At 52.7% G+C, this 11,905-nt stretch overlaps 1 protein-coding gene across 1 annotated transcript in view; it reads left to right on the forward strand.

The window, feature by feature from the left end:
* Mxra7 (matrix remodeling associated 7) overlaps positions 1 to 11,905 on the forward strand; it is a 28,386-nt gene that overhangs the window by 4,559 nt on the left and 11,922 nt on the right. The window contains exon 2 of the mRNA XM_020162527.2: positions 11,416 to 11,479. Coding sequence (XP_020018116.2) covers positions 11,416 to 11,479 — 64 coding nt within the window. The remainder of the gene's footprint in view (positions 1 to 11,415; positions 11,480 to 11,905) is intronic.

Below are 11,905 nucleotides of genomic sequence, written 5' to 3' on the forward strand. Positions count from 1 at the left end.
GATAGCTACCTTATCACATGACAGAGGGTGAGGGGAAGCTCTGGGGTCTCATCCTCTTCTTTTGAGGGCCCTAATCATTGGTGGCTCCAGCCTCATGACCTCACCTAACCCTAATTACCTCCTAAAGGTCCCTGTCACACTGGAAGACCTAGGTCTCCATCTTATGAGGTGGGAGGAAAGGCAGAAACGTTTAGTCCATGAGGGGCCTAGTGGTTGGCTGGGGGGTGGGGGACTGGAAAGAATCCAAATCCCATTAATTAGGACACTGGGTTAATTAGCAAATTGGCATTAACTAAGCAAGGACAATAGCAAACATAGAGTAGGGGGTTCACAGTAATTCTAGCACATACATCAATTTGACAGACAGTGCCTCAAAGGACTGCATGGAGTTCAGTGTTTCATAGCTCAAAAGGGGGAGGTTTTTTGGTAAAGTTGTTTAAACTCAGAATTTAGTATTTTTCTTCTTTTTAAGAAAGGAAGTCCTGGGACTTTCCTAATAGCTTGGCTTTGTTCTTTTTTCAGAGAGGAAGAGTCTTGATTGCACATGGGAAAGTTAGCCATCAGAATTTTTACTTACTGGAAGGAGTAAATTTTTAAAGAACATGTCTCAGAGAAAAAGCCACGTAGCAATGGAGAGTCAGAAACAAAATTCTGCACATGTTCACCTTTAAGATGGCTTCTCTTTGGTGGCCCTGCTCTTTCCCAGGCAGCCCAGACCACAGCTCAGCTCTTGGAGGAGGTTCTTTCTCAGAAGTCTCTGAGGTACTTCTGGAACAACCTGAGTCTGGTTGCTCTGGGTTTGCCACAGCTCAGGACAGATGCTGGGAACAGGAGGTGTAGATAGGGTCACAAACACCCTCGGGAATGGAGTCCTGATGCTTTTTTGTTGTTGTTGTTGTTAGGACTGGGGCTTGAACTCGGGGCTTGAACTCAGGGCTTTGCACTTGCAAAGCAGGTCTTCTACCACTTGAGCTGCACCTCTAACCCGTTTTGGAACTGGGATCTCTCAAACTATATGCCTCATCTGACCTCAAACCTTGATCTTCCTGATCTCAGCCTCTCTAGTAACCAGGATTACAGGTGTGAGCCACCAGTGCCCAGCTTGTTGCCAGCCTTCTTACTGTCCCCACCAGTCAGGAAGTGGAAGTTGCTGCACACTGCCCCTCCCCTTGGCCAGGAGGGAGACTCATCCTCAGGGTTAACGGTGGCTCAAGGATAACTACCTGACATTAAAGGACCCAGAAGGAATTCATTGCTGACATTTCTTCATCTAAAAAATTTGCCTCCAGCCAGGTGCAGGGTGTGTGCTGCTGTAGTCCCACCTACTCAGGAGGCTGAGGCAGAAGATCACTTGAACCTACAAGTTCAGAACCAGACTGGGCAACACAGCAAGACCTGTCCCAAAAAGAAGAAAAAAAATTGCCTCTGACTAGCCATAGGACTAAGGAAATCATTTGACCTTTGAGACTGTTTCCTTACCTGCAAAGCAAAAGACTGAACTGAAATGACCTTCCAAGTCTTACAATCCATGATGGTCTACTTTCCAGCATTAGTCCCTGCATGGGGACCTATGTACATGTGTGCATTTCTTTTTTTTTTCTTTTTTTTTTTGCAGTGCTGGGATTTGAACTCAGGCCTACCTCTTGAGCCACTCCACCAGCCCTTTTTTGTGATGGATTTTTTCCAGATAGGGTCTCTTGCGAACTATTTGCCCAGGCTGGCTTCAAACTTCAATCCTCCTGATCTCTGCCTCCTGAGTGGCTAGGATTACAGCTGTGAGCCACCAGCACCTGATTCTCCTGGAAAGATTCTTGTTTGCTGAGGACTCAAAGCATGAGATAAGTCTCATGACAAGAAAGTCCATTTGCCTGTAGGTGTCTACTGGTGATCCACCCTGCTCTGGGCAGGTGCTTTGCCACTTGGGCCATTCTGCCAGCCCTCTGTCCTGCTCTAGACCAAACCACCTTTACCTCCTGTTTCTAAGGAATCTGAAATTGGGATTTCTTCCTGTGGTTGAGGCCTGGGTGAGATTTTGAAAACTATCTACTTGTCTTCTATTTTGTGTATATGTACACATACACACAGTGCTGGGGATTAAACCCAGGGTCTCATGCATGCTAGCATGCTAAGCAGGTGTCTACACTGAGCTGCACCCTGCTTCTGTCTTCTATGATATTCAGAATATCAAATAGCATGTCAAAGTAGTTCATCCTAATTTTTCCAACAAAATAATTTCATTCCTTCATTTTCTTCCGTCTATCCCAAAATGTGGAGGCTGCACCTCCACCCTCTTTATAGTCACTGACAAAGGTTGGGTAGAGTGCAGGCTACAGCCCAAGGGTGCTTTTGTTTATTTGTTTTCATGAGGCTTTTGATGTCTTTTAATCCTCTTTGTAGGAGCACTGCCAAAAAAAGCCATTAATCTGATGGGATGGAGTCTGGCATGCTCCCATTATCTGAGTGAGAGTTTGCTTAAGGCTTGTGAATGTGCCCTTGTTTGGGCTGTGAGGTTGGACCTGGGATTGGTGCCTTGGTCTGGATGTCTGAACAGGGCAGGGGCTGGGGGACGGGCTGTGCTGGCCACAGGACTGTGAGTCTGTCCCTCTCCCCCTCGCCTTCTCTCTCCCCTTCTCCCTCCCTGACTCTCTCCCACACCTTCCCTGCTCCACAAGGCAGAGTCTGACCCAGCACCCTTTCTTTGCTCTCTGTCCCCATGGAAAACCCAAGGGCTTCTGGGCCCGAACTGCCTTTGCTGCCTTCTAGAACACTCCAGACGCCCCCATCATCTTTCTCACAGTATCCAATGATGCCCAAATGCATATGCCCAGCCCTGTCCGAGTGCCATGACTTTGTGTGTGTTGGGTTTGTTTTTTGCGGTATTGGGGCTTGAACTCAGGGCCTACACCTTGAGCCACTCCACCAGCCCCTTTTTGTGATGGGTATTTTTTTGAGGTAGGGTCTTGAAAATTGTTAGTCCAGGACTGGCTTCAAACCACCATCCTCCTGATCTTTGCCTCCTGAGTAGCTAGGATTACAGGCATGAGCCACTGGCGCCGGCTGTGTTGGTTTGGTTTTGTCTGTCATTTCATGCCCTGCCTTCCCCAGATTCCTCCTCATTCCTGCTTCCACCATGGCTTCCTCCTTTGCTCTAGCCAAAACCTCAGGCCAGCCCTGGTCTTCTCCTCCCTCCTGTCCAGATCCTGTCAGCTCTTTGTCCCAATCCCTCCCAACCAAGCTCTCCTGCCCTGCTGCTGGCTGCTGCTCCGCTGTTTCTGTATGCCCCCAACCCCACCCAGTTCCGGCACCGGCCAGCCTCCTGTCCAGAACTGGGGAACCACATCCCAGCTGCCCCGCCTAGGGGCCCCTGTGGCTTCCACTGCAGCAAAGTAAACTCCTAACCCTCCACAGCCTCTGGGCCCCACGCAGCTGTTCCCAGCAATCGCAGCCCCCACTGTAGCCACAGGCGCCTACTGGAGCTTAGTGTCTGGGCTGGCGCCCAGTCTAGACCCTCGCAAGTCTACTGGCTCTGCCTAGCAGCCCCTCCCAGCCTGGGTCTTCACAGGAGTCCTCCCACCTCCTGTCTTCACGTCCTTGACCACCTCAGTGGATGGAAAGTCACCCGCCTCCCTCCCTCTCCCTCCCTTCCTCTCCCTCTCCCGCTCCTCCTCCTCCTCCTCCTCCTCTTTGGCTTTCTACAGAGCACTTAACCTGGTGTGAGGTCATCTTTTATTTTAGTGTGCACTGTCTGCCACAGTGGAATGCCTGTTTGCCACCACATCCATAGCTCCCACGACAGGCCCAGCACGCAGCAGGCACCAATCAGTTCTTGTTGAATGAGTGAGCTGTAAAAGCCACAAAAAGAAAGACAAGTAATTGCTGTGGACTCCTACTCGTAGGCAAGTGTCATGTTTGTCTCCACCCCACGCGGCAGGAAGCAGTGTTACTTCTCTTCCTGCCCTCGGCAGTTCGTGCCCCAGAACTATGAATTGCCCCCCAAAGAGGTGGGCCGCTCTGCAAGGTAGTGAGCTCCCCAGTGCCAGAGAGTCTCTCCTCAGCTAGAGACTGGATCACCCATGAGCAGTGAGCGGCTACCTTTTTATTTTTTGCAGTACTGGGGCTTGAACTCGGGGCCTACACCTTGAGCCACTCCACCAGCCCTTTCTTGTGAAGGGTTTTTTTTTTTTTTTTCCCAAGATAGGGTCTCTCAAACTATTTGCCCAGGCTGGCTTCGAACTTTGATCCTCCTGATCTCTGCCTCCTGAGTAGCTAGGATTACAGGCGTGAGCAGTTTTTGTTTGGTTGGTTGGTTTTGTTTTGAAAAGGCTTGTATCTTCCTCTTCAACCCTGTGTGGAAACTCAGTACATAAGCCAGAGTGCTGGAGGCTCAGGTGGTAGAGCGCCTGCCTCACAAGCATGAAGCCCTGAGTTCAAACCCTAATACTGCCGAAAAAGAAAAAGTTTTGTTTTTTAAAAATAAAGGCAAAGCAGACCTGCCTGGTGGGGATCTCCCCTCCTCCCTGTCCCCCACCCTCCGACATGTGGCAGATCCTGGAAACCTGGGGCCAATAACAACTCTGAGCTAAAGGCCCTCCAAGTCAGGTACTGTGACCTGGTGGGACCCCTGCTCAGAGAGAGGAAGGCGAGGGGCCATGGTGAGTGTTAAAGGTCAGATCACAGACCTAGAAGCTGTGGACCCAAGGAGCAGCCTAAGTCCCAGCCCACCAGCCCAGCAGGATGGTGCCAGGGGGTAGAGGTTAGGAGTGCCTTGTCCCCGCCAGGAGACAGACCCCTGGCCCCACAGCAGGAGGGGCCGAAAGCGGAAAGCGTGGTAAGGCAGGGATCGCTGGAATTGAGCACGCAGGCGGCATCCACCCGGGGCGCAGGGTTCTGAGCAGGAAGCACCATAAAGGCGGCATTTTAAGGTGCCCCCAAAGCGGGATGAAGTGGAGGGACGTGGCGTGGGGCACAGGAAGGCACCGAGGGTGCAGCAGAAGAGAGGAACACAAAAGGGGTGAATTCCAGAGCCAGATCTCAGACCTCTGAATTCAAGCAGGGTGGGGCCGTGAGTCCCTGAAGGATGGGCTCTTGCCTGAGGCTGTGGTGAAGTGTCAACCTGTGCTGCGCAGAAAACCTGCACGATCGGAGTGCAGGCTGTCAGCTTCTGAACGGAAGTTCTTGTCACATGGAGCATGTCTAATCCCAGGCAAAGACGGATTCAGAGTGGAGCCTGTGTGTCCTCCGCCTGGAGCTGACATTGGAATGGGGGAAATGGCTGTGCTGGGGCCTTTGGGGAGAGAATGGCAGACCTCCGCCCTGGCTGCTCTCCCAGTGAGCTCCCGCGCCTGGAGCTGGTGTCACCTCTGCTCTGCTGCCTGCCCTGCAGCCCCGCAGCTGATGCTCCCTGAGTGCAAACACAAGCAACTGATCTTGGAAGGGGATCCTTCCAGAAGGAGGGGGATGACCGTCAGGCCTCCCTGTCCCTACCTGCCTGCCCTATTCTCCAGGTACCCATCACAGGGAGGGACTGACACCCCCTTGGGAGCCAGGAATGTCCTCCTTCTTCACTGACCTCTGCCCTCTAAAGTCACTGAATTAGCCAGTGGGCTTGGTGCCATCACTGGAAGGTGCAGCTCTGTGACTGGCCACAGGTCCCCACTAATCCTGTTTGTGGGACCCAGGACAGAGCCAAGTCCTCGGGTGACAGATCTCAAACTTTTTCTGTCTTCCTCCCCTCCCCTCCCCTCCCCTCTCCTCCCCTCCCCTCCCCTCTCCTCTGCTTTGCATTGTGTTGGGATGAGCAGGGCAGCCATAAGTGTCAGTGTGCTGCCTGCAGCCTGAGTCCAGCCCACAGTGGGGTGAAGAGGACTCCCTCTGGCCCTTCTGAGCCCCCAGGAGCTCTTCTGCTGCTTTCTGTGCTCTGGGCCCCTGGGGTCACTGGTCTGGGGCTCAGACAGTGGGAAGCCCTTCCCTTCGCTTTGCCTCTCCCACCCCCATTGGAGGAAAAGGTTGATTTGGAAAATTATCCCAGAACATATGCATCCAAATGTGGTCTCTATTTGGTAATGAAAGGCCAAGGCCCGGCACGAGGTGATTGACTGTGTCTCAGCCAGGCCTGCTTTGGGGATCAGCCAGGACGACATCAGCTGTCTGTGTCAGGGGGCCGCCAGTCCAGTTTTCACGAACTTGGGTTTCTTTCCCTGGAAGTGTGATGCATTGTTTTCCTGGGGCTGCTAAGTGCTTACACAACAGAAGTTGATGTTCCCAGAGCTCCACAGGCTAGGAATCAAAGATGGGCTGGAGCTGCGACTCAAGTGGTAGAGCACCTGCCTAGCATGTGCAAAGCCCTGAGTTCAAACCCCAGTGCTGCTAGAGAGAGAGAGAGAGAGAGAGAGAGAGAGAGAGAGAGAGGGAGGGAGGGAGAAGGAAACAGATCCAAGATGGAGGTGTTGGCAGGGCTCCTCCTGGAGCCTCCCTCCCTGTCTTGCATGTGGTCTTTTGTCTGTGGCTGTGCCTGGGGTCTCTGCCTGTGCCCAAATATCCTCTCACAAGGACAGCAGTCCTGGGATGACGGTCCTCCCTTGTCGCATCATTTTAACTACATTACCTCTTTAAAGACCCAGTATCTGTGGGGGGACGGGTTCCAGGACCCCAGTGGATACAAACATCTGCAACTGCTCAAGTTCCTTTTGTAGCAGGGCAGAGCACTGGCCTAGAACCTGTGCACATCTTCCCCTACACTTTTTTTTGTTGTTGTTGTTTTTGTTTTTTTATTGTTTTATTATTCATATGTGCATACAAGGCTTGGGTCATTTCTCCCCCCCTGCCCCCACCCCCTTTCCCCTACACTTTAAATCACCTCTGCATTACTGTAACCCTAATGCCATGCAAATGCTTGCTATATAGTATCATTTTGGAAAGAATGACAAGAAAAAAAACTCTGACAAGTCCAGTAAAGAAACAGTTTGTCCCCCAAATTTTTGATCCACAGTTGGTGGCTCCATGGATGTGGAACCTTCAGTCAGGAGGAAGTGCTTGGGATGAAGACTTAATGGGGGGGCTTGGGGTACAATTCAGCCCATAATACGTGGGTACCATGTCCTCAGAGCCAAGAGCATTGACGAGAAATTGACAGTGCTGACCTAGCATGGTGATACATGCCTGTAGTCCTAGCTACTCGGGAATCTGAGGCAGGAGAAATCCCTTGAGCCTGGGAGTTCAGGGCCAGCCTGGGTCCCATCCTAAAACAAACCCAAAACAGTAGTGGTCTTTTAAGAGGTTTGCAGTCCTCACTCAGAGCACCTGCTCTTCTCAAAGTGAGAAACCAAAATGAGCTGGGCTCTGCTGGGCTCGTGCTGCCTCTGCGAGTGGTCTCGTCACCTAAGAGGGGGAGAGACTCACACCTTCAGACCCCCAAGGGATTGCCTTTGCTACAGCTAGCCATCGTTGATTCATTCATCAAGCATGGAGCTGAAGGCTAATGCCTGTAGGATCTCAGTTCAGGCCCTGGTCACGGGAGCCTCCTTTCGGAGTCCTTCCTGTCTCTATCCTGCCCTCCTCGGCACCCTCCTCGGCTCCAAATGCAGCTGTCCTGTTTCACCCTGGTCAAAAGCTTCTGGTGGCTCCTCACTTACTGAAGAAGAAACCCAACCTCTCATGTCCTCCATAGATCTCTGCCTTGTGCTCCAGCCTCCATGTCTTTACCCAGTGCCCTTCCTACCTCTCCTGCTGCAGCCCCATCTCAGACCCTGCTGGAAGTTCTTGTCCCCCTGAGGCCATCCTGCCCCCCTCAGTCCCGGCCAAGCCCCCTTCCTTTCATGCATCGCAGAGCCCCAAACACCCAGCTGCAAAATGAACCGTGCAGGGATGGCAGGAAGGTGAAGTCCCCGGGAACCGTCCTCAGCAGGCATTCCGAGGACAGGACGCTATATCCTGTCCTTCACATGGTCCACCCAGCCTCACAAAGAGCCCTGGGCCGAGACTGAAGGACAGCCCTCACTGACCACTCCTCACACCTGCGCTGCTGCTTGCAGGGGCTAGCCTTTCATTTTCTATAGTGCACACATTTTTATATAAAAGTAATAATAAGCAGGGACTGGGGATATGCTCAGAGCCCTAGGTCCATCCCCAGCACCGGGTGCCCACACGCAAAAGAGCAGTTCTTTCTGCGGCTTCTGTCACGTGCTTCAGAAGCCAAGCACCTAGGTCATGGCATGAGTGTCCTGGGAGGCCCAGGGCCCTCCATGGAGCACGGTGTCATTACCACCCCAGAAAACCACCCCTCGACACAGCGCTTGTCTGCAGTGCTGCTGAAGTTTGATGCAGGCGACCCCCCCACACACACACACACACACCGATATGGGGTGTGCTGGGCTCTGGGATTTCCCTTCTTAGACTGCAGTTACTTGTTTGTATGTCTTTCTCACTGACCAGGAGTTCCACAGGACATGCTTATGCTCATTTTTGTTGTTTCTCTCTTTTGTTTGCTTTGTTTTGTTTTTGTCTCTTCTATAAGTAGCTCAGGCTGGCCTGGAACTTGTGATCCTCCTGCTTCAGTCTCCTGAGTAGCTGGGATTATAGCCGTGCACTATCACACCTGGCTTATTGTTTTTCCTTTCATCTTTGTGCCTCTCACACATCACAGGAGAATTGACCTCTCTGTTCTCCATATTGGATTAGTGTAAATGCCTGTCTGTTACTAGAGACACCAGGTAAGAGGAAAACCAGCTACTTTTCCCTTCAGCTCCTCATAGACACTTCCCACCCAATGCAACCAGCTCTCCCACGGTCCCAGCACTACCTCAGAGTCCTGCAGCTCACACCTGGAGTGAACCAAAGGCCCCCATTTCAGACACCAGGACAAGCAGTGGGTCCCCAGGTGACCCCCACTGCATCTGGCTTGGCTGCACATTGGGGTGCCCCACTCAGGTTGGATCCTTTGCTGTGACCAACCAGCCAGAGGCACGTGGAGTGACATCCAGAAGCTTCTGTCCCATGGGGTTGGATGTGCCTCCCTCCCTGCACATGAATGCAGGCGCCATCCCACCTTGAGGACCTCCTCACACAGGCATGGCGGACTATTAACTCAGTCTCCAGCCCCCTCCCTTCCCCCGTCTCCAGGGCTGAGCGTTCCAAGCTTCTAATCATAGCTTGGCCATGCTGGTGACCAGCCCCAACCAGGGTCACCTCATTAAAACAGAAGATGCTTCTGTTGCCCAGGAAATCCCGAGGGATCCAGGGGCTCTGTGTCAGGAACCGAGGCCACAGATCAAACATTCGAACATCGCCTGACATCTCTAGTGCACAGAAGATCAAGAGGTTTAAGAGCTCTGTCAAGATCTAGGAGCAAAGACCAAATACGTTCTTTTTTTTGGGGGGGTGTACTTGGATTTGAACTCAGGGCTTCACACTTGTGAGGCAGGGACCCAATGTGCTTTATTATGTCACAGTCATTCTCTTTTTCTCTCTCTTTCATAGACTACAGAAGAAAATAAAGGAAAAAAAATGACCCCAATCTCACTGTTCAAAAGCCCCTGTTAACAATTTTTTTATTTTTTGCACTACTGGGGTTTGAACTCAGAGCTTTAGGCTTGCTAGGAAGGTGCTCTACCATTTGACTTCACTCCACCAGCAACAATTTTTAAATATATTGAGGCCAGGTATAGTGGTGCATCACTGTAATCCCAGCACTCCAGAGGCAGACGCTAGAGGATTGCAAGTTCAAGGTCAGCCTAGGCAAACACAGCCAGCACCCGTCTCACAAGAACTATTAAAAATAAATATATGTAAGCTAAATAAATAATACACATGTATCTACAGAAAGAGTAACTCACGTATATGATGAGAAAATCCAGGTTATACTGAAATATGAAGACAAAAAGGGACGACCCCCCCGGCAAGTTCCTCTCCCCCAGAGTTGGCAGGAACTTCCTGCCGGCACCTCCAAGCTAAACGCCTACACCAAGAAGCCTGCACTCCGCGCCCCACGGGGCTGCGGGGCTCTGTGGCCTGTCATGCCCGCAGCTGGAGTGCACTTCAGTCCACGGAGAAATGTTCCTCGGCTCGTACCTCTGTCCAGGTTCCTGCCTCGCACAGCCACAGCCCCTGTCACCAACCCTGATGGACGTTTTACCTGGCTCGAGGGCAGACCCAGCCTCAGAAGGAGATTTGCTTCAGCAGTGGGGGTGTCTCCTTTTCAACCCCCTCGCAGCCAGACACCTCGCTGTACAACACTGGGGAGCCGCCCAGGCCTCTGGTCACGTCCTCCCTCTGCGACTGGCAGCCCACTCCCCAAAAAGGGCTCCAGTCTCCATCCAAGGTGGGGGGAGCCCACCCCATGTCCCACCGGCCCCCCCTCGCTCTGAGGAGCTCAAGGCCCCAGCGGTTGCCACTTGTGACCTGCTGTGGGGACTGTGAATACTTTCAGGTGGGACTGTCATGTGTCCACCACCCCACCCCGCCCCACTCTCCACCTCCACTCCCAGCTGCAGCCTGGCTACTCCTCAGGTGGCCCTGGCTGCCCAAGGCCTGGACTTGCATTTCGTCTCCATCCTGAGCAGCTCCCCAGGCCTATGCTCCCCCCTTCAACCCACCCACATTTGCACATTAGCTGCTAGCCATCTGGTCGCAGTTCTGCTCCTCTCACCAGGCCTTCCAGATCCACTTAGCTGGGCCCATCCGTGTCCCTCTCATCCTCCCAACATTCCAGCAAGTTGAAGTCACTCCTTCCTTCCACCAAGGCCATCCCGGGACAGCACACTCCACTCAGCCATCTGTTTATCAAATCCCTGTGTGGGAGAGACTGGGCCGAAGAAGTAGAGTTCCAATTTGGGGAAAATGGATACTGAGATGGCTAGGGAGAGAAAATGACATTGAATAAGGGGGGGGCATGGTGTTCACACCTGTAATCCCAGAACTGGGAGGTGAAGGCAAGAGGATCTTGAGTTCAAGGCCAGCCCATGATACATAGTGAGATCCTGTCGAGATAGAGGGGGGAGAGAGAGAATGAGTGAATGAGTGAATGAATGAATATATGATGTAGGAAGAAGCAAAGGAGGCAGCTGTCTTGATGCAGCTTTGCTGTGAGGACCCTGGTCCTGGGGAGCCCAGTCAGCTTTCTCAGTGCCTTTGTTTATTCTGCACAGTAAGCAGTGGGTGGGGATCCCAGGCATGCTTATCAAACTGGCAACTAAGTGCCTGGACCAGTACTGCCTGACAAAGGTGAAGGTCAAGGGCTTAAGGTGAGTTCCTCTCCCCTTGCTCTCCCCTCAGGCCCCCAGCCCCGTTTGCTCTTAGCCCAGCCTCCACTACAGCTGCAGGACAGGCGCTGCGACCCACCCTTCAGCTGACATCTCTCCTGCCCAAGGGTTGACCTTCGCTTGTCTCTCTGTGGAACTGACCCCTGTCCTTGTCTTGCAGGAAGAGGAACAGGACTCAGACAGTGAGAGGGGCCCACCCCCAGCAGGACCAGAGGAAGAGGACGGTGAGTGGACCCACCTGGGCTGCGTGTCTACCTGTCCCCAAGGGGACCAGTGCCATGCTTGCCCCCACCTTGAGCTGGGGGCTGGAGAACAGTGTCGGGGGTGCTGGGGAGAGGGGCCTGTGGGATGCTGCTCACCTCTCAATTGTCCATCTGTGAAATGAGTGTCGCCAGGAGGCCTCTTTTCAAATAAAAGCTCACTCTCCTCGGCCTGCTGCCTCTTATATACCCCCACCCCATTTCCTGAGAGGAAGGCCCTGGGCTTCTGCAGAGGAAAGTCCAAGCAGGGGGGCTGCTAACACCTGAGCCCTGAGCACGGGCATGCATGACCAGACTTCTGTGTCCCATCCCGGGAGGCTCAGGAGAGAGTAAGAACACAGAGGAAACCAACAGGTTCCAGCTACTCTGGACAGACAGACAGATAGAACA

Source organism: Castor canadensis, chromosome 11 (assembly GCF_047511655.1).
Source record: "Castor canadensis chromosome 11, mCasCan1.hap1v2, whole genome shotgun sequence".
Classification (NCBI taxonomy): domain Eukaryota; kingdom Metazoa; phylum Chordata; class Mammalia; order Rodentia; family Castoridae; genus Castor; species Castor canadensis.